At 39.8% G+C, this 23,516-nt stretch overlaps 2 protein-coding genes, 1 non-coding gene and 1 pseudogene across 6 annotated transcripts; 2 read left to right on the top strand and 2 right to left on the bottom strand.

Moving 5' to 3' along the window:
- Positions 1–3,264: 3,264 nt before the first annotated feature.
- On the bottom strand, positions 3,265–6,714 carry LOC121770458 (annotated as a pseudogene).
- LOC121771535 lies at positions 5,677–9,103 on the top strand. 4 transcript variants are annotated; one of them, XM_042168340.1, is made up of 2 exons: positions 5,677–6,044; positions 6,383–9,103. In XM_042168340.1, exon 2 carries the CDS (start codon positions 6,827–6,829, stop codon positions 9,101–9,103), a length of 2,277 nt encoding a protein of 758 aa, XP_042024274.1. In that variant the 5' UTR covers positions 5,677–6,044; positions 6,383–6,826. The 4 variants fall into 4 exon arrangements, with proteins under 4 accessions (XP_042024274.1, XP_042024273.1, XP_042024271.1 ...); XM_042168339.1 differs by having other exon boundaries at positions 5,677–6,151; positions 6,371–9,103; XM_042168337.1 differs by having other exon boundaries at positions 5,681–5,805.
- LOC121773119 lies at positions 6,217–6,301 on the top strand. The gene has a single exon (XR_006044691.1). It is a non-coding gene; the product is annotated as a small nucleolar RNA R38 (small nucleolar RNA).
- Positions 9,104–17,697: 8,594 nt separating the features above from the next.
- On the bottom strand, positions 17,698–22,996 carry LOC121772275 (V-type proton ATPase catalytic subunit A-like). The gene is made up of 20 exons (XM_042169305.1): positions 22,840–22,996; positions 22,258–22,384; positions 21,696–21,751; positions 21,541–21,597; positions 21,326–21,437; positions 21,170–21,207; positions 20,955–21,056; positions 20,797–20,853; positions 20,625–20,696; positions 20,401–20,502; positions 20,236–20,298; positions 20,035–20,167; positions 19,516–19,622; positions 19,125–19,319; positions 18,949–19,035; positions 18,774–18,878; positions 18,567–18,664; positions 18,418–18,496; positions 18,133–18,221; positions 17,698–18,058 (listed from the first exon to the last, which is right to left on the bottom strand). The coding sequence occupies exons 1-20, from the start codon at positions 22,915–22,917 to the stop codon at positions 17,944–17,946; spliced, it is 1,872 nt and encodes a 623-aa protein (XP_042025239.1). The 5' UTR covers positions 22,918–22,996; the 3' UTR covers positions 17,698–17,943.
- Between the last annotated feature and the right edge of the window lie 520 nt (positions 22,997–23,516).

Below are 23,516 nucleotides of genomic sequence, written 5' to 3'. Positions count from 1 at the left end.
TGCCACAAATATTACGAAGTATAAGCGGCAAGAGCGGGGTCGAACCACTGAGACTAGGGACCTACTCGAGATTGTTTCTACGACACATTAAGAAAAGTGATTGGCTGCTGCCACGCATTTATTAAGGGCTGAGTTTTAACTACTAGACCTAGGAATTTAAACCTAATCTATTCTATCTACTGGATCCAGAGAACTGAAGGTGCTTCAAATGTAATTGCAATCATGATTTGAAACTGAAAATTAACTTTAGATCATTCACCAAATTTCTTGGGTCAAGCAAATAAGTTTCCTAAACCAGCCAGACAGCAGAGCGTAAGAAAAGCAACAGAACAGATTTCTCTAAATAGCTACTGACAAGAAAGCTGCAATCTAACAAACTAAAGCAGATTTGATTCTAGCTACCAACAAACTTCATCTTCTTCATGAATCCAACGGGAAATACAGAACAAAACAGAGCATTAAATACCATGAAAACATAGCAATCTCAGATCTAAATTTAAACATGAAATTAAAGCCTAAACTAACAGATCTACGCTACTAGGTCTAGCAGATGCGAGATCGAACTGTAAACAGCCATAATCATGCAGAATAGAAACAGAGAACTTCAGATCCACCAACACAGATTCAGATCCACCACAATCCAACATCGAAAACGAAACGTAAACATGAAATTGAAGCTAGAACTACCAGATCTACTCTCCTGGATCAAGTAGAAAGCGGAATAAACACAAATTAACCTTGCATGCATCACCTACACTAACAGATCTCAGAAATCGAGCACGTGAATAACTAGATCTCAACCTCTAAACTACTGGAAATCATGTAAACATCATGGATCTAAACATTTAAGCCACCAATTGCGAAAAGCATCCAAGAAACATGAGTAAATAGCATCATCAACATGAAAATAAACACCAAAGCTTCATAAAACCAGAAATAGGTCGAGATCCAAAGGCGGAGTCGTCAATTCCTCTGATGAAACTCGAGATCTTACTACATCGTCTCAAAAACGCTAAAGAAAGCAAGGATCCAACGTCGGAGGCGTCAATTCCATCGCCGAAACCATTGAACCAAGCTAAGAAATCAGCAACCAAACTAAACTAAGCTAAGAGAGCAGTGGCGTTAAGCGCCTATGAGAGTTTCCTACCTAAACTACGAGAACGGTAGCGTTAAGCGCTACCGAGAGCTCCCTACCTAAACTACCATAGCGTTAAGCGCTCCCTTCTTCATTCATGTTGGTCCCTTTATATAGGGAGGCTTCAAGCTCGAATCCCTAGGGTATGCTTTTCATGATTTGACGTTTGTACCCTTAAAATAGGTTCTTTTAAATCTGCTCCTTTCTTCATTTTTTTCTGCTCCATTTTCCCCGCCCCGGGTAATTTGTGTGCGTTCCTGGGTCCGGCAGATTTTTCACACACCTGCTCTCTTGATAATTCTCCTTGACCTAGTGGATTTTTGACACTTTTTACTTCTTTTCTGCTCATTTTGCATCTGCTCAGTCAATTTGCAGCATCTACTTGACCCAGCAAATATCTGCACACTTAAGCTCAAATTTGCGCATTATCTCCCCCAAAAAGCATGTAATATTACCAAAAAAACAATGCATGAAACGAGCCTTATCATGTACTATCTTATTTTCAATCGAGTTTGAATTTACAGGCTTCAGGTGAGTCTTTGATTGAAATAATGCACTTAATTTGGAGCATATTTCATACTCCCTCTGTCCCATACTCCCTCTGTCCCAGGAAGATGACTCATTCCTTGGCGACACGAGATTTTATGTAGCTTTATTTTTTGTGTGTTAAATGGAGATAATAAAGTAAGAGAGATGAAATAAAATAATGATAATAATGTGTTTCTATTTTTAGTAATGAGTTATCTTGGTTGGGACAAACCAAAAAGGAAAATAAAAAATCTTTAATGTGATAGTGGAGTATTTTATACTCCGTCTGTTTCATAGTAGTTGAGTTATTTTGTCATTTTGGTACGTTATATAGTACTGAAGTAATTTCCTTTTTTAGTGAAACTCAACTTATTTCTTCTCACTTACTTTACGCTCTTTTACTTTATTATATCTTCATCTTTCTACCTTTTTTATTTCTACTTTCTTCTTTACTTACTTCACTTCACTTAATATATTTTTTTCTTAAATCACGTGTCGGAAGGAAATACATCCACTACTATGGAACGGAGGAAATAGTAAATGAAAATGAGACATCTTCAGTGTGACAGAGGGGAGTATTTTATAGTGTCACAACATGTCATCTACTATTACATAATAATGTAGACAAAACTTCATATCCCAAGTTGGATTGGCTGCTTTGATTTGATTCCTATTTACATTAAGTAACGTGTAAATTCCATTTCAACAAAGGTGAGAAACACCTCATTTTAAAAAAAGACACAACATTGAAGAGTGGACAAAAAGAATTCCAAAGCTGATGAAATGTAGGCTCATAAAGGCTAGTAAAAAAAAGATAAGCAGAGCTAGAGAGGAAGAGACAAATTTTGTACCATGGTAGCAGCAATAATGGATCATCATCTTCATCAGCAGCTGTCTAGACTAGACCATCTGCTTCCAATCATGTCCTTTTCAATGACATGTCGGATTCGCTATGGGAATCTGTGTACAATAGGGATTGGGGGATGTCTCAGTTCAAATCGTCCCTGAATGTACAAAGTGGATTTCTACAAGAGCACAAAATAAGATATTTCTATATTTGACAGCCAATACAAACATAGAAAAAGAGAGAATTGGCTATTAAAATTGATTACAATGCTTCATCCATGGACAAATAACCTAACAGTACACAACAAAATTACTCATAAAAGGAGCCTTGTTCTCCACATCTCCTCAAGGACCTTGTTTGGCGCTGGGTCGTCGTCGTCAAGGCCTCTGTCTCGTTACCAACATCATGTTCCAGAACCCTAAAATCCCGTCCCCGCCAAGGAATGTGTCATCTTAGCCTGGACGGAGGGAGTATATCGTTACCGTATCGAAATTTCGATATATCATACCGGACTTCGGTATACCGTTCTGAATGGTATATCGAAATTTCATACCATATACCGAAATTTTATACCATTTCGAATACTTGTAAACCGAAAAATATAATTTCAAAATTGAAAAATAAAACCAAAATTAATATAATTTCAATACAATGAAATAAACATTGTTCACATCTACATAATCAAAATCCAACACAACAAAATTCCAAAAAGTACCATATTCAAGTCAAGTCCGAACAAAATACATTACAATAATTAGCAAAAATTATCAACATCTTGATCTTGAGCACCAAACCCTTCATTTTCTTGAAACCATCTAGAAATATTAACCTACATAAATTCAAGACGAAGAGATAAATTAGTACTAATTCAAAAGAAAATTTTAATCACGTACACGAATATAAGCATAGAATAGAATTGAACAAAAAATATTTTTTAAATATATAAATAAATTAAATGAATATATATCTGTGATTTTAAACTTTTAATCTTAAAAACAAATTAGAGTATTTCAGTATATTATAATCGGTATAAACGGTATGTATCGATAATTCAATATGTATTGATTTGCGATATATTTCGGTATACCGATAATATCGATATATATAGTATATTCGATATAAAATGGTATATCGCGGTATAAGAAAATTCATATCATTATCGTATCAAAAACTTACGATACGATATTGTATCGTACCGAAAATTCGATATTTTTCGGTACGATACGATCGATATACCGTTTTTTCGGTATATTTATCCAGCCATACCCTAATTACAGTTCGTTTGGATAAAAAGAAATAATGAGTAGATAGAGTGATCTGCTAAATTTATTACTGCAGAAATGGTGTATGGAAGCAATGCACCCTAGATCAAATAAGGAGTGTAGAGGTATGTTTGAAGAATTTAGAAAAATACCTGGGTTTCAAATTCAAATCTGAATACCTCTCCAACCAAAAAGATGGGATGCTTCTCCGTGGTACCTCCAACGATGATTAAAGAATTATTAACAATTGTCCAAGCAAATTCGATATGAGAATCAGGCTTTGGCATCGAAGGTAGAAATTTCCACTTCATATAATTATCTAGCATGTAGACATCGCTGTATACAATCTACATGACAAGTTCAGACAAATGGCTGAGAAGGAGTTTTGGGAGATCTATTACTCATTTTACGAGTATTTTTAACAAAAATATTACATCTTTGGGAGCTCAATTTTAGTGTTTGCTTTTGGCAGAACAGCAAGAATGCGACCTTGTTCCCTGTTGGTATATAGTAGTAGAATAATAAATAATTCATCTTCAAAATGTTTATCAGCCCAAAATCTCATGTAGCATCAGTGTATTGCTATGAAATTGGATTACCTCATTCTAACGAGAGCATTTAAAAATGGGAGATCCAGGTTTTGCCATGAAATCGCCCTCTTGATCCGAGATGGTCATTGAACACAACACAAGCTCTATGTGGAATGGAAAGAAAAATCAGACCTGCATGCTCAACTAGTAATAGTTTTCGATTGAAAAATCAATAGTACTATTAATTTAGATCACAAATCTGGAATTACATAAATTGTTGCTCTCAAGGCCTCTCTCATACTGGCTAGAAGAAACATGCCTGAATGTGACTTTGAACAATAATTCTCCTACGAGACCAATAATCCTCTCACCGATGCCTACGTTATACGCCGATAACAATTGATCTTTTCTGGATACCTTTCTCAAAAACCTCCATAGTTTATATACGAGTTTACAATATAATAATATGCACCTAATTTTCCAATCAATTCTCAATTTGATTCAAATCACATCTTATTTATTCAAATTAAATGGGGTGGTTCGGTACCGTATATTTTACCATGACTGTCATACCGTATATCGTACCGAAAGTTATGGTATGACAAAACACCATACCGATATCTTACCGAATTTTTCGATATACCAGAAATTCGGTAAGGTAGTTTTTTATACCGTTACCATACCGTGTTTTCGGTATACCGTACCACAGTTCGATACACCGTACTTTTGCGGTATACCACGCTATATCGCGGTATAGGAAATCTAATATCGTTACCGTACCGAATCTTTCGGTACCGAAAACTACGGCATACCGAAAAATTAGTATTTTCGGTATTTTTTCGGGACGGTAAGTCCGGTATTCCAGTATAATTCCTCACCCATAATTCAAATCCCTCCAAATCCTAGTTACTTAAAATAGTGCATAATCATAGTATTTGGTAGTCTAACTCTTGGGGCTGATTTTATCCATTTTATTTCCTGCAATGAATGGGGACTATCATATTTAAATTTGAGTAGAAATGAATCTTTTCCGATGTAAAATATAAGAGCATTGAGTCATATAAGCAGATTAGATTTACAGTGCAGCTCATGAAGTCAAGTTATGTAATTGAAGTAAAATGATAAGGATATTACTTCACTTAAGTCATTGAAATGAGAGGCAATAAGGTTAGGATTAGAAAGTACTAAATGCTGACAAAAGAGAATGAAAAGTGGAAACCTGTGAGGTCCATGACGAGGAAAGGGAATTTCAGTTCGCCATTCCTTTTCTAAAAGTTTCCCATCTTTGACAGCAATACTCCAATTCTTCATCACATGGAGTCGGCCTCTCCAAAGTTGGGCGGCAAGAGCATACCTAAATAAATGGTGGCAATATGTATCATCAAGATTATTAGCCGACTCTGTTAAAGAGAATGGCTGATCATGGAAGCAAATAATCAATGGAAGAATTTGCTATACACAAGAGAGTTAACAACCACGTATCGAGTCCATACCGTGGAACTGGTAAAGGTGCCATGTTTCATCTCTGTGTCCAGTACAAATTTAGGTTCCATCTGTTACCATCCCCAAATGTGAATGTGCCATTTCTGTTGGCATGTCAAACCTTTCCCCCCAAGTGTTATCAGTGAAATTGTATATGTCAACATGAGAATGCACCTTTAAGAAACACAAATGATCAGGTCATGCATATATATATATATATAATTGCAATACAAAAGCATTGGGAATGGCTCTTTTAAATAGTAAGTTTCCATGTGCTTTATCAAACCAAAACTATACCAAATGTATGCAAGCATCAGAACATTCTATATCGTGTCACATTATTGTCAAGCAAAGTTAACAATCAATAGTAAGTTTCCATTTGCTCAATATCATTTTTATTGGTTTGATATCATTACTGATTGTTTATATGGATTCCATGAATGATGAGAACAAAATTTTTACAGTTATCCCTGTCTGATTAAATTCTCATGCTGAAATTTTGTAATCTGACATGGAAAACCCCACCAAATTTTGTGCAATTTCTTGTGTTTGTGCAATTTTGTAGTTTTTACTTAGTAGTCCATAGATTATGATACAGGTCATGCTTATCCTTGGAAGGTGTACCATCGAAGAAGTAGAAAAATGGGGGATTGCAGTTACATGGATGGGGCATCAGTTATGGTGAAGGCATTGAATGAAATTACAGGCCATGATGGGAAGGGGAATAACGGCTAGTAGTGGAGAATAAATTCTGAGATGATGGGCAACAGTTACATGTTATTGCATTTTATTGTCTTTAATTATTGTCATGTATTGGGTATAAATCCTTGGAGGTTAGAAGAGGATAGGAGGAGATTTATTTTGAGTGTACGGGAATACCGTGGCCTTCTTTGGAAGGAGATTTATCAATTTATCTTTTACAATTTTCATCATACACTTAGCGTGCTTATTTCTTATAATCATCCCCAGTTTTCGGCTACAACCAAGCAGGAGGTCAGTTCATCGTCTTTCACTCTAACATTTTGGTGCGGTGAACGTGGAAATGACAGGGACACGAATGGAAACTCGTGTCGAGACGTTAGAGAAGGCGATTGAGGATCAAGCAACTCGGTTAGCTACCATTGAAGCTAGATTTGACGAGCAAGGTGCCCAATCTGAACGAGTAGCTGCTGAACATAGACTCCAATTCGAACAACTAGCCCAACTCATCACGCGCGGACCTCAAATGACACCAGGCAGTTCGTCATCAAATACTTCGGAACCTCTTCACAACCAGAACGTGCCACCTCCAATGACCTTAGCTCTCCAACCGACGATGCAATTGCCAACGTTTGATGGCACTGATGCTCTCCCATGGTTATCACGTGTCGATCAATACTTCTTGGTGCACAATACCCCACAAGGGCAACGAGTGCAGCTTGCACTGATCGCGCTCGCGGGACCTGCCATGGCTTGGGTTCAACTTCTCTTACGCCGCAGACCATTGATCACATGGGACCAATTTTCCCAAGAGCTCGTGGGACGATTTGGCAACAGTCCAGCCCTTGATGGGTATGAGGCTTTGAGAACCACTACGCAAGACGGTAGTCTCGAAGATTACATCACTGCATTCGAAGCACGATTGACACAACTCACTGACATTCCAGAAAATCACTATAAAGGGTACTTTTTGGGAGGACTTAAATCGCATATTCGACTACAAATTAAGGACCCGTCAATAATTAGCTATGCTGCAGCGGTACAGATGGCTAGGCGAGTCGATATCTTGTCATCATACCCCCGTACGGGGCAGAGTGCAGTGCGCACAAATTGGCAGCAACCATCTGCTCGGACTAACTCTCCCAGCGAGCGGACCTTTTCATCTACAGGGGCAACTAGATCATTCCAAGGAAGGCCGCAAAATCCACCCAGAGTTCGGAATATGTCATCGGAGGAAGTTCGGAAACATATAGCAGCCGGCACTTGTTTCAAGTGTGGTGGAAAATTCGGTCCTACACACCGATGTCCACCCAAAACGTTGCAGGTTTTGGTGGGAAATGAAGATGATGATCCAGGGGAAACTTTTCATGATGCTGAGGACGAACAGAATCATGAGACTGAGGCCGACACGGATGACATCCAGGAGATGCAGCATCTTCAACTGTCTGAACTCACCTCTAATGGACTTGACAATTATCAAACAATGAAGCTATTCGGTCGCATTGGGGAACGACATGTGAAAATTATGATCGATAGCGGGGCTAGCCATTGTTTTATTTCTGAAGAAGCGGTTCGCAAGATGAAGTTGCCAGTGACGCCCACCAGCAAATTCTCAGTCACCCTTGGTAACGGAACAAGGGTACGAGCAGGAGGAATCTGTAGGGAGGTACCTTTATGGATTGAGTCAAATGTCTTCATTATCACATGCTATGTCTTTCCTTTAAGCAACGTCGACCTCATCCTCGGAGTGTCATGGCTAGCAAACTTGGGAGAAGTCAAGGCGAATTGGCAAAAGCTATCTATGGAGTTTGTGAAGGATGGCAAAACGGTGCGCTTGGCTGGGAATCCGGGCCTTACCCGCCGCATATGTACGCCGCGCGAGGTGCGAAACCTCGAAGCCACTGATGATTGTTGGCTTTTGTGGACCATGCAACACTCCACTTCAGATCACACCTATGGGCTGCCTGAAACACTTTCTGCAACAGCACGCCGAGACCTCTTAAGAGTTGTTGGAGAGTTCCCAACAGTGACATATGGTATTGCTGATCTTCCTCCTCGGCGAGCCACTGATCATAGAATTCCGCTACAACCAGGAACACCACCCGTCTCAGTACGACCTTATCGGTATAACCAAATGCAAAAAGACGAAATAGAGCGTTTGGTCGAGGAGATGCAGGCCGCAGGAATCATCCAGTCTAGTAATAGCCCTTTCTCAAGCCCTGTTCTATTGGTGAGAAAAAAAGACGGATCTTGGCATTTTTGTGTTGATTATCGGGAATTGAACAAAAAGACGGTACCCGACAAGTATCCGATTCCAGTCATCCAAGAGCTACTAGATGAGTTGCATGGCGCACGCTGGTTCAGCAAGCTGGATTTGAAGGCGGGCTATCATCAAATACGTGTGGCCAAAGAAGATGTTCATAAGACCGCATTTAGAACGCATTCCGGCCATTATGAGTTTTTGGTAATGCCGTTCGGCCTCACAAATGCACCGGCAACATTCCAAAGCTTGATGAATGACATATTTCGGCCTCATTTACGTAAGTTCGTCTTGGTATTTTTTGACGATATTTTGGTGTATAGTGCTTCGTGGGATGATCATTTACTACATCTTCGTTAAGTTTTGCAAATTCTACAAAATCATGCACTTGTGATTAATCCTAACAAGTGCGCCCTGGGAAGTGATAGTGTAGAATACTTGGGTCATATTGTTTCAGAGCAGGGAGTTCAGATGGATCCCGCCAAGGTATCAGCGGTTCTCAAATGGCCAACTCCAACAACTCTTCGAGGCGTGCGGGGGTTTCTCGGTTTAACCGGGTACTATCGACGGTTCATAAGGGGGTACGGGCAAATTGCAGCCCCATTAACCTCCTTACTTAAGAAGGAGAATGCTAAGAAGTGGAATTGGCCACCCGAAGCTGTGGCTGCTTTTCAAGCATTGAAGGAGGCACTCACGTCAGCACCAGTACTCCGTATGCCGGATTTTTCTCAACAATTCGTGGTGGAGTGTGATGCTTCAGGACGTGGTTTGGGAGCAGTTCTTATGCAGGGAAGGCAACCCATTGCTTACTTTAGTAAGCATATTTCTGCAACATCGCTATCCAAGTCCGTGTATGAAAAGGAGATGATGGCATTAGTCCTTGCAATTCAACATTGGAGACCATATTTGCTTGGACGAAGGTTTGTCGTACATTCTGATCAAAGAAGTTTGCGTCATTTGCTTACTCAACCTCTTACAACGCCGGCGCAACAAAATTGGGCTGCCAAGCTTCTTGGGTATGATTTTGTTATCACTTATAAGGAAGGTACCAAGAACCGCGCTGCTGATGCGCTTTCACGGCGTGGCGAAGAGCTGGAACTCGCCGCCGTATCATGTCCGCAGTGGCTTGATTGGAAAGCAGTTCAAGAGGATGTTTCTCTCGATGAAAGATTGAGTTCGATAAAAAATGCCCTTGAAAAGGGGCAACCAGCAGCTAAACATTTCACTCTTGTGCAGGGAATATTATTTCATAAAGGGAGATTAGTAGTGTCGGAGAGATCGACATGGATACCAAAGCTCCTGGCGGAGTTTCATGTCACACCAACTGGGGGACATGCTGGCGCTTACCGAACTTATCGTCGCTTGGCTGCCAATGTTTATTGGGTAGGTATGATGCAACATGTAACCCGTTTTGTAGCAGCATGCGAGGTTTGCCAGCGCAACAAGTATGAGGCTAAGTCCCCAGCCGGGCTGTTGTCACCATTGCCAATCCCTACTCGTGTTTGGGAAGACATTAGTATGGATTTTATAACGGGATTGCCTAGAGCAGGTGGCGTGGATTGCATTTTGGTAGTGGTGGACAGGTTTTCCAAATATGACCATTTTCTTGCCCTCAAGCATCCCTTCACGGCACGGATAGTTGCAGATATTTTTATGCGTGAAGTAGTGAAGTTACACGGCCTTCCTAGCTCCATTGTGTCCGACCGAGACCCTATCTTCCTTAGCTCTTTTTGGAGTGAGTTATTTCGAATGGCAGGCACCACGTTGAAGATGAGTTCGGCATATCACCCAGAGACTGATGGACAAACAGAAGTGTTAAATCGATGTTTGGAAACATATTTGAGGTGTTTTTCATCCGAGCAGCCTAAAAAATGGAGTAAGTGGTTATCATGGGCAGAATATTGCTATAATACAAGTTTCCAATCATCCGCAGGGGTCACCCCGTTTGAAGCTGTTTACGGGAGACCTCCGCCTACACTTCATCATTTTTTGCCCGGAGAAGTCAGAGTACAGGCAGTGGCAGAAGATTTATTAGCAAGGGATGAAGTTTTACGCCATCTTCGCTATCATTTAGAGCGGGCGCAAGAGAGAATGGTAAGAGCAGAGAACAAAAATCGACGTCATGTGGAGTTTGAAATCGGCGAGAAGGTTTTTTTGAAGTTCCGACCCTATCGCCAATCAACTGTTTTCAAGCACTCACAGCGCAAGCTTGCGCCGAGATTTTTTGGGCCTTTTGAAGTTGTGTCAAGGGTGGGGGCTGTGGCATATCGTTTGCGGTTACCAGAGGGCACACGAGTACATCCGGTGTTTCATGTGTCTCTTCTTAAGAAAGCCATCGGCAATGCCATCGTGGAGACGTCCTTGCCTAGTGATGTGTCGGAGGGCGATCCACCGTTCTTGCCAGAAGTTATAATTGATCGTCGAAGCATAGTGCGTGAGGGTCAAAAAATTGCCCAAGTTCTGATTAAGTGGGAGGGAAGAGGTGCAGAGGAGGCTTCATGGATGGATACCGAAGATATGCGTTGTCAATTTCCTTTCTTTAGCCTTGAGGACAAGGCTAGTTCTGGTGGGGAAGCCATTGATACAGGTCATGCTTATCCTTGGAAGGTGTACCATCGAAGAAGTAGAAAAATGGGGGATTGCAGTTACATGGATGGGGCATCAGTTATGGTGAAGGCATTGAATGAAATTACAGGCCATGATGGGAAGGGGAATAACGGCTAGTAGTGGAGAATAAATTCTGAGATGATGGGCAACAGTTACATGTTATTGCATTTTATTGTCTTTAATTATTGTCATGTATTGGGTATAAATCCTTGGAGGTTAGAAGAGGATAGGAGGAGATTTATTTTGAGTGTACGGGAATACCGTGGCCTTCTTTGGAAGGAGATTTATCAATTTATCTTTTACAATTTTCATCATACACTTAGCGTGCTTATTTCTTATAATCATCCCCAGTTTTCGGCTGCAACCAAGCAGGAGGTCAGTTCATCGTCTTTCACTCTAACAGATTATCACTGAAAAGAACAGAGAACTCTGGTCTTTACAATCACTAAAATTCGAAAGCTATCCAAATTTGTAATATTAAAGGTAAATTCAGTAATGACTCAATCTTGGGGAATTAAAATTTGAAAGCTATCGAAACTGATTCAAATGAAAAGAGGAATTTCTATCAATATTGGAGCACTTAAACATTTCCTTTTTCATTATGCTCAATAAGTTTATATGTTATGTAGCTATCAACATTTGCAACTATAATTGCCTGAGATCACCTATTTTGTCATAATGGGACTGTGATGCTTGATAACACATCTGATAAATGTGTGTTTGGAGTAGTTAAACAACCTGTTGATTTTTGTGTTCTTTTAGCCCTTCCAAATTGTTTTGTGCATTTACTCAACCTTATCAATTGTTCCCTAGATGAATTGTTCTGCCTAAAATGACAAGTTTTTATATTGTATTGGTAACTCTACAATTTTATGTTTTGGAGCAGTTTTATTATTTGACTGGACATGTATTCATCTTAAACGAGAGTTTTGGAGAATTTCAATGGAGCTCAGTTTTATCAAGTCCAGCTACAGTAGATCAGCCCTTAGTTTTGATACACTTCTGGGAAGAAGTTTTAAGTCCATAAATTGACTTTTCTGGTCCCTTTTATTGCTCTAGGCCTTTTATAATTTTGCCTAGATATTGTTTGAACATGTTGGAGGTTTATGCTTGTAATTATATTTAGGATTTTATAATAATTAATCAGAGGAATTCAGAGGAATTCCTCCATGTTATGGAGAAGGTGTTCCTCTTCTGGAGAGAACAACACAAACACAGCTTGTTGCTGCTGTGTGGGGAGCCGCTGGATTCTTGAGCAGAGGCAAAAAGGATCACTGCATCAAATGGTAGCACCAAGCTTAAGATCCCTCTTCATGAGCAGAATGGTTCTTGGACAAACACACTCATAAGCGATTGAACCATAACAGTAGCTGCTGCTGCAGGGAGAAGTCACATGATTCAAGTATATGCCAACTGTTGGTGGTATGGAAGATGAAGGTACAGTTCCAAGGGGTTGATGTAAATTGCAGTTGCACGAGTACATGTAAACAAGTATTCTGAAATGCCACAGCTTGTTACATAGTCATGCTCAGGACATTCTTCTTCCTGTCGTAAAAATTGCATTTGAAAAGTTCACTTCATTTTGTTGGTAGCTTGTGTTTATCTTATAATTTTATTTACAGAAAATTCAACAAGTAGGAGTTTCAAGGTACTGCTACTAAATGCTTGAATTTAACTACGCTTTTTAACTTTTGAAGAAAAATTACAGGAGTTATGTGTTCTTATCTTCTTATGTTTAACTTTATGAATGCCAGAATTTAAATCATTTGCTCATAACTCTATTGACATGAGTACATTGCCGGGGCAGTATTAGTGAATACATAAATTCATTGAGGTTATATTTGGGAACATATGGAATTGGAGTTGGAATTTAAGAGCATCTCCAATGGCAGCGAGCTGGCCGGCTAGCCGATTTCCGGCTCCCCGATCCATTGGAACCGGCGAGCGCCATTTCGGCGAAAAAATCGGCTAGCGCTGGCCGATTCGCGATGCGCTCGCCGGTCCGCTCGCCGCCATTGCAGGCTCAGGACCGGTGAGCGAATTTTTTTTTATTTTTATTTTTGAACCACTATATATACGCGATTTGCACGTCATTTTCATTCACACCCCTTGTTTTAACGAGTACTCTCTCTATCTTAATTTTTGTACAAGATCAATAACGCGAAATGGAGAACAACAACGAAGGTACTCCAGTGACGAGCGGGTCTCAAACTCCCCCGGTACCCGTGGGAGGTGGATGGGGTCCGATGCCCGGGTACTACAACATGTACCTGTGGCAGCAGATGATGCCCGGGATGGCACCCGGGGGGAGTATGCCGGGGGGTTTACCGGCTATGCCGGGGTGGGGTCCCGGGACGCAGATGATGCCGGGAGGGGTACCGGCGACTCTGGGGACGCCGGGGGGGGGGGGACGTCTATCGCCCCAATTTTGATTTTTCGACTGATTCTTCGCACACATCGACCCCAAACGGAGGCGTAGTTCACGCAATATAAGACTTTCTCCTTAGAGGAGTTGGGGTTTGATCTTCTCGGTATTCCGGAAACTCCCGTTCAAACGGGGGGAGTAGGGCGGGGTCGGGGCCCCGCAAAGAAGAAGGGCAAGGGGAAGGACAAGAGGGTCGGCCAGTCGTCGCAGCCGGTTGAGGACGACCCCTCGGTGCGGAGGAAGTGGACGGACGCGGAGAACGTCGCGCTTTCCAAGACGTGTGTGAGTGTCTGTGATGATCCTCTGACTTCAAACAATCAGAGGATCGTCAACATGTGGGCCAAAATTGCTGCAGCCTACATGAGATTTTGCCCGGAGGGGAGGCCGCGCACAGGGGAGGAGTGCCGGAAGGGGTGGGACCGAACCAGGGCTGGGGTCTCCCGATTTTCGGACTTGTACGCCAACGCCCTCCGCATGCAGAGCAGTGGCCAAACGGAGGATGTCTGCAGGAGGATAGCGGAGAAAGCCTCCCCCCAGCCCGGGTTGTATAAGGAGTTCACCTACTGGAACTGCTACGAGGTGCTGAACGACTCCGAGAAGTTCCGGGCAGGTGTCAACACTGGCTGGCCGAAAAAGCAACGACTGAACTATACCGGTGATTACAGCGGCAACAGCGGCGGTTCCCACGACCTCCCCGAGGATGCGGAGGACCTCCCGTCCCCGCCATCGTTCGCTCGCCAAGCTCGCCCGGTTGATCAAAGGCGGGCGCAACGGGAGGCGAGGGGGGCGCCGGGGGGTCCCAGGAGGTACGGTCGACATCCCCCCTTGGCCAGTCCACAGAGGATCTCAAATTCTTCGCGCGTCAACAAACACGCGCTCAGATGGCCAAGACGTTAGCCGAATGGCGGACGACGATGGACCCCGAGGAGAAGAGTTTTCTTCACGCAATGCTCGTGAGCATGCGTGACGATTTGAAGACCGGGGGGCACCGGGGGGTTCCGGCGGATACGGAGGCGGCGGCGACGGTGACGGTGGCGAGGGGGCGACGGAGGCGAGGAGTGAGGCGGAGGTCGTGTATTTTTTTTAAATAATATAATTTTTTTTAAATTAATGTATTTTTTAATGTTAATTTTTTTAAATTAATGTATTTTTTATTGTACTTTTTTTTAATTTAAATAATATTATTGAATATTCTCGTATCTGTGTCGTACATTTAATTCCGTATTTTGTGTGATTGTCAATTATTTATTTTATATAATTAGGGGTGATGTGGCTAGGCTATTGCTGGGCTATTTGCTTGTCCTGATGATATGGCAGGAGGATTTTTAGTGCTGATGATGTGGCAGGAGGAGTTTGTGGCTGGGCTATTGCTGGGCTATTGCTGGGCGAAAGCCATTGTAGATGCCCTAAGCCTTCAATTCCAAATTCAATGTTAGGTTCCACAAAAATATTTGGATTTGGAATTGAATTGCAATTCCAAATCTTTCAATTCCACAATTTGAATTTCATATCAAAAGTTATAAATTGGAATTCTATATAGTAATAAAATTATATATTATCACTATGTATCCACAATACATACTTCACACATTACACACACCACACATTTCATACACTACATGCATTTCACACATTTCATACACTACATACACTATACAAATTTCACACACTACACACACTACACACTATAAGCATTTCACACAATACACATATTTCCCATATATTCTTAGGATTTTTTTTCTTGTTCATTAAGTTAGGGCTAGTCTTATAAATATGAGTCATTATATCCTTCTCAATGAATCCAGAAATACAATTATTCTTATTTTATTTTCACGCTTTTAATTCAACTGGCAAAGCTCCCGCGACCACCTTTTATCCCTCTGCCGATCGCAATCGCAACATCGGAATCTTGTTAAGAGAAATTATCCCTTAACAACAATGGTCGACGTCTTCACTGCCATGGGTAGGAATTGGTTGAACAAAGAGAGGGGAGGGGGGTTTTGCAGGATAAGAAGTTGTGTATGGTCACACAAAATGTCCCATGTTACAAATTCACACTACAATATAGCTGGATGGATTGGTGAGTTAGTTAATATGAATCTTGTTGATTTAAGACACATATGGTTGCCCAGGACTTGCTCTTGCAAAATATGAATAATCCAATAAGAAACCCGGTGAGGATCACCTACACCACATCCTACAACATCTCCTATTCCACACTCACAAACATAAGTAATAGACCCCACATCATAAATTATGTTTGTGAGGGGTGGAGTAGGAGATGTTGTAGGATGTGGTATAGGCAATTATTACCGAAACAAACCCAACAAGAAATGAAACCAGAAAAATGGTGGAAAAGATGAAGAAGATGGAGTGTTATGATATGCTTGGAATCTATGGACCTTCTACAAAACAATAAAGACAACTCAAGGCAACTTTCACCAAAGTAAAAACCCAATGGGTCCACAAAACTAGCAACACAAGAACTAGAATTGCATACTTTAACATTTAATCTAAGCCCAACAATAGATTGAAATGCAACCATAAGGGATTTTAGATAAACCTTCAAAGATGATGGGGGTGCTCAAATTTGAGTCTTTGTTCTTACAATATCATTCAAAGCTGCCATGAAATGAACCCTAGCAAGAGTATTATAGTAGGAGTCTAAAAGGAGCAAACAAAACAAGTCTTGTTCAAAAACTGCATATCCCGTACAAAATGCCCGACCGGGTATTTCCAACACTTCATTTTATAACGCCCGACCTTGCGTTTTCGATATCTCATTTCGCTCGGGTCGGGCGATTCTTCTAGAGTCATTGTGCGACTTTGGTAAAATGACCATAACTTTCTCATTTGGGCTCCGATTAAGGCGTGCAAGGTACTCACGCGAAGCTCTTTCAACGATGAAGATAATGGTGATCTAAGGAGAGCATTTGGACTTTATATTCATAGGCATTCCGGTTTGAATCATACCTCCAAATCTGGCTTGGCTCCTTGTCATGTCTCCACCTTTTTCTCGGAACCCACTCAACCCATGACCCTCGATGTCGTGTTAATCTATGATGTTGAATACCCTGATTCACATCATCCTCTCCTTATTTGTGAAATGATTTGTCCTCAAATCTGGTTCTTCGATTTTTCCTTTAGGACACACGGATTCACATCATCCCCTCCTTCTTTTGAAGAATTTGTCCTCAAATCCCGATCAAGTACACCTACAAAATCGAGCGAGTCTAAATCAAATATCATAATATTGTACAAGAGGTTGATTTCACTTCGGAACCCAAAAGACGTTTAACTAACAAGGAGATGGTTCTCACAATCACAATCAACGAACCAACTTCTACCATCACATTTAAAATTGAATTTAGCAATGAGAATATCAAACACAAACTTCAGTAGTCTTTCTTGATCAATTCCAAATATTTTGAAACAAAGAGATAAACATCACTGAATCACACCAACCAATGATTTTCAAAACATAACAAAAGCATGATTGAGAAGGATTATAAGCGAATTAACATAGTGTAGGAATGAACTAAAATGGCTAAAATGATACCTTGAGCCACATATAATGAACATTATTGACTTTCTTCTCCAAAATTTCAATGTAGGGCATGGAAAACAACAGCGTCCTCACTATTACAAATTGGAAACATGGGCCAAAAGCTCTATTGGCATTAACTATATGGAATAGAATAAAAAATTAGGATGAGTAAATTATAATCATCTCTTGGTAGAAATATCATATACACCTATGTCAATTTTGGTGGAAAAGGGAGTAATAAATAATCGACTGAAATTTAACAAGCCGATTGAGTTTCTTTTTTCCGCCAGATTTAATAATTTGAGTGTGTTGCAATATTTAAAGTGACGTCCAATCATAAAAAACAAAAGAAATGTAGGTATACAACAAATACAATTAATTACACACCCATCCTCTTGCATAATGAATAATGGTGCGCACACATTTTATTCATAAGAAAAAAAAACCCGGCCGACGCCATCTTATTAGTGAGACTAAAAATCATGGCAGATATAAATTAAAGAAAGCTACACGTACAGACAATATCTTCTAAATAAAAACTTCCAACACTAGTTTTCTTCACCACAACCAACTCAGCCCTTGATAAATAACAGCAGCATCATCTACACAACCATCAACTAATTACCGAGTTTCGTCCTCAAGATTGCGGAAGCCAGCAGTCAAATCGTCGTGAAGTTTCTGAAATTTTGCAATCAGGGTTTCCTCTCCTTCTGCTGGATCCTCAAACTTCTGGGAACTGCATGCATCATTCAAAGTGACCATATCAAAATTCTAAAATAGATAGCAGGTATCAAGCAGATTCGGTCTTACACCAAACGGTAGAACAAATCTCCCAGACGGTGCTTGATAAGAGTGTAGGATATCTTCTGTCCGTCCATACCAGCTCCTCGCTCCACAGCCTGCGCATCGAGTTACATTTTAAACTCAAAGATTAATCAGCACACTCGAATCACTCATTGTAAGTGAACATAATAAATCATGGAGTACTACATAAAATAAAACAAAACTTTATTTACTATGTTAAATGCTCAGATTATATTATACCCCATGAGATAGTAATCATAGTATATGGGAGAAATGTGCATATTACATCACCTGATTAGCCAAATTGTAGAAATGAATAATGTTGCGCATCATCCACACAGACTTGTAGAATGGGCAGAACTTATCATATCTGTAGCAAAAAAAAAGGTTAATTTATAATAATTCAACACCATAGGAGTAAAAAAATTTGTAACACTCACGGTGTAAATGCATTCTGGGCAAGATAGTCCTCCCTCAAGAGTTTTGCAGTTTCCAGAATAATTTTATCTGTTTCAGCAAGTGCATCTTTTCCAACAAGCTACAAGGAGACAAACACCCACAATAATTTCTAAAGAGAAATCAGGCTGCACTCGTGTTGAGTTCAAGGTATAGTTAACAAAGACAGGATCCTGCTATTATATGTGTACCTGCACAATTTCATTCAAATCATCCTCCCTCTGAAGCACTTCACGAGCTTTAGTCCTTATGTCAATAAAATCTGAATCGAACTTCTCATAGAAGGATTCCAGGGCCTGCAAAAAGATCAAATTTCAGCATGCCAATATAGAGATCCATTTAATATATGCACGAGATAAAGCATACCCCTGAATACTTTGAGTAAGAAATGAGCCAGTTCACAGAAGGAAAATGTTTTCTCTGAGCGAGTTTTTTGTCTAGACCCCAGAAAACCTGAAAGATGAACAATGTATATCCACATTAGACTTGGAGTTGTCTTGGTGAACAATTGCTAGCAATTCATTATCTGAAAACAACTTTACCTGAACAATACTGAGAGTTGCGGATGTAACAGGATCAGAGAAATCTCCTCCAGGGGGAGAAACGGCGCCAACAATGGTAACACTTCCAGTTCTTTCAGGTCCACCAAGACATTTAACTTTTCCAGCACGCTCATAGAAGGATGCCAAACGTGCCGCCAAATAAGCAGGATATCCACTGTCAGCAGGCATTTCAGCCTGGAGGCGGAATAATGCATGTCAACATAGTAGATATGAATACATAACTTGTTCACAGTAGCAATAAGCAACCAATACACGGGCAAGTAAAATTGCCAAAGTTATTAAACAGACAACTACTATATATAAAAAAGAAACAAAAATAAAAATACGTGCACCATTGATTTGAATGACGAAGCAATTTTGTGATACATACCAATCGACCGGAAATTTCACGTAATGCTTCTGCCCAACGAGATGTCGAATCCGCCATCATACTGACATTGTAGCCCATATCTCTAAAATATTCAGCAATAGTAATTCCTGAAACAAGTCGAGGTTACATATAACAATGAACAATCCAGACCATGCATAGTTGAAAAGCATGCTGAATAGTATACCCTGATTAATTTTTTCTTTCTTGCCTAGGTGTCACTCTTACTAAATTACTAATGTAAGGTTACTTTAGTTATACAATCAATAGCTTAAAATAAATTGAACCAATATACTAGCTTTAGCTTTGTGGTTTTGTAAATGAATTGTCCCCTACTGTGATGATCAAAGGGCACAACAATTCCCACATGAAGAAAACGACACTGCCGCTAAAAACACTAACGTTTACTCATTAGGATATAGGAAATGGGATATTTTCATTTCTGAAGAGTGCACTGCTTTCTTACGAGTATGAACTCTCAAAAATATGAACCCAGCCCAGTTAAATGATTATAATGGTTACCTGTGTAAATTGAAGCCTCACGAGCAGCCACAGGCATGTTTGAGGTGTTTGCCACAAGTGTGGTACGTTTCATGACAGATTCCTCCCTACCATCAGGTAGGGTCATTGTCAATTGAGGGAAATCCATAAGCACCTACAGATAATACCTAGGTCAGACACTTGATTACCCTAGCTGATTAAACAAGAAACCAAATTCCATACCTCAGCCATTTCATTTCCTCGTTCTCCACATCCAACATAAACGACAGTATCAGAATTAGAGTACTGCATTCCAGTAAAGATAACCCGATTAGAAGGTAGAACTTGAATAAAAAACATTCACAAGAAATTTCTGAGAAGAAGTCATTGCTAGTTGATGAAGTTCACCTTGGAGAGCGCCTGACTAATGACAGTTTTTCCACAACCAAATGCACCAGGAATGGCACAAGTACCACCAAGCACAGAGGGGAATAGAGCATCAAGAACGCGCTGAATTAAAGCAGATAATCAGATAATGCAAGGCTCAGATTGACATGAAATTATGAAGGTGAAGGGTGGGGACATACTGGAAATATATTAGTAGAAAAGATATCTTAATTATAAGAATTCACCTGTCCGGTCAAGAGAGGAGTATCAGCAGCAAGTTTTGAAGCTACAGGCCTAGGCGTACGCACAGGCCAGGTCTGCAACAAGTAGATATATCAAATTGAGCTTCTTGCTTGTTCCACAGAAAATATTCATTAGTCAGCCACACTCTTAACTATCCAAGTTTTAGACGCTAACCTGAAGCATGGTAAATTGTTTTTTCACTCCTTGGAACTCAAGCTCAAGAACTGTGTCCTGCAAACAGTTAGAAATCCAGTGCGAAATGATTAGATATTTTTTCACAATTATAGAGATGGTTGAATAATGATTTGTGCTCCTCAACGAGTGATACAAACCTTCAATGAGTATTGACCAGCAGGGGCTACGTAGGTGATCTTCCCCATACCATCAGGTGGAAGAGCAACATGATGTTGCATTAAACTGTTCTCATGTACAGTCTGCACAGAGAGTTAATGTAAAAGTAAGAAGAGCTGGAAAATTCAGCTCTAGCATATAAGCAAGCAAACTAAAAGTTACTAGAGGCTGGAGGCTGGATGAGCGAAAAACTCACCGCATATAAGTCACCACCTGTCAATAGATCTCCCTCTCCTGCCATTAAAAAAATTATAATAAATCTGTTAGGACCAACTGCTTTGTGGGGTATTTCTACCTTAACAAAGACATGTATGTCAATATTCAAACAGCATAACTTAAGTAGTTTTCAGACCTATTTTCTTTGGTTGAAACTCCCAAAGTGTGTCTTTGTCGAGTGCTGGGACAGACACACCACGGGGAATGTACACATCACCAGATTTTATTGCGATGGTTCTAAGGGGCCTCTGCATTGAGAATTAACCCAAAAGCAAAGGAAGAAAACCAATAGAATATACTCACAACAGGTTAAAACCAGAATCCTACATGAAAACACAGAAGTTGACCTACCTGAATACCATCAAATATATTTCCCAAAATTCCAGGACCCAATTCAACGGAGAGGGGCTGTAAAAGTCAGTAAATGAGTAAAGGGTTCAGTTGTCAAGTTAATATTAAATGCAGTAACATAATTCGGAATTCATATTTATGATGACATGGAGAACCTTGTGTGTTCTAAGAACAGGATCATTCACCATCAGTCCAGCTGTTTCCTCATACACTGTAACAAAAACACAAAATAACTATGGTAACTAATCCAGAAGTTTTGATTGGAATGAACAAAAAACGGAAAACATGTTGAAGTTGATAATGCCAGCTAAGATCATTAGCTCGAGCAAGAAGAGAATAGAAGGGAAAAGGAAAAGTCGACCATTGGGATGAGCTGGAAGGAGCCGTTGGTGGCAGTTAAGAAGTTAGTTAGGCAGCCTTTTAAGAGCTTGATCTTTTTACTTAGCTTAAGAAAAGGTTTTAGTTCTCGGTGTATAAATAAGATTTTGCTCCTCATTGTAACAGATTGATCGACACATTTAATCAATAAAAAGTGTTTCTTTTCCTTCTCTGTTTTTCCTCTTGTTCTTCAAGCATGTGTGGTTTGTTTTTTGTTGTCCGTGTTGTGTAGTTTCAACAAAACATATTTGTTCTTATGTCTGTGAAGTTGTTATTATGTCTGTGAAGTACAGTAGAGCACCAAGTCCATGAATCTAATATTTATGAATAATAACTAACCCTGGATGGTGGCAGAATCTCCTTCTAGCCGAATAATTTCCCCGATAAGATTGTCGTGTCCAACACGAACTAGCTCATACATAGCAGCTCCAGCCATTCCATCAGCAACAACAACTGGTCCAGATACCTATAAAAAATTATAGATGCATGCATAAGCAAGACATAAAAACATATGTTAAATAAGAATGATAATCTAATCAAACATCTCGGCAAAAATAAATCTCTGGCACTAATAAAACTTTCAGCTTTCCATATTTAATACAAATAAAAATAAATAAATAAATTGCACTAAATGTTGGATCGGATGCCAAAGATTCATCCTTTTAGAGAAATTGCACAACAAAACAGATGTGAAAACAAATATGAATAGAATGAGTGATTTCTGAATCAGACAAAATAAGCATCCGATCCAAAATATTAGAAAAACTAAAAAATAAAAAACAAAGATCAGATCCAAAGGGTGCATCCGAATTGGAGAGGAGGGAAGCAGTGGCATAATTAAGCACAAATCAATAATTTCGATAGCAAACAATGAAAATAAAGCAAAGGAAATTGAACGTCTTGCATAACCGCTAAGCTCACCTTGCGAACGTATCCGTACTCGCTCTCCTTCTCAGCATCCTCGAACGTTGTCAGCGGACCTCCGTAGACAGACGGCATGCTTTCTGATTGAATCACCGATTTGGATTTGGAACGTGAATGTGGAAAGTTGCTGCTTCAGCTAGTTACTGAATAATTCAATACAGTTCAAGCCTCAAGGATATATTAGTAATTGGCGCATGACAATGCGTTTGGGCCACGTGGCCTGAAACAGGGGCAAAACGATGTAGATCCATTCTTGCATAGCCATTTAATTTGAGGGTGAAATTTAATTAAGGGTATAATTAATTTAAATTTATTGTTAATTTTTACAATTCTAATCTAATACTTAAAGTTTACATGAACGAACTAGAGACCAAAGTAGGAGACCAAATTAGGACCATTAGATCTTATTTTTGATGGATTAGATGGGCTGATATTGTGTTATTTTTCGTATTCATTACATACCGAATTTACTTCAACAGAAATATAATTATGTCATAACAAATTATGGAGTAATAAACTAATAGAATGAAGTAATAGCATAACTGAATGAAGTAATAAGTTCATTACTACTGTTTGACGTTTAACACAGTTAACATTATATTTCAATAAAATATCATATTTACTTCATTACTAACGTTCATTTGATTCATTATTTATTAAATATAGTTCATTAC

This window comes from Salvia splendens, chromosome 16 (assembly GCF_004379255.2).
Source record: "Salvia splendens isolate huo1 chromosome 16, SspV2, whole genome shotgun sequence".
NCBI lineage: Eukaryota > Viridiplantae > Streptophyta > Magnoliopsida > Lamiales > Lamiaceae > Salvia > Salvia splendens.
This window is presented reverse-complemented; position numbering and strand designations above follow the sequence as displayed.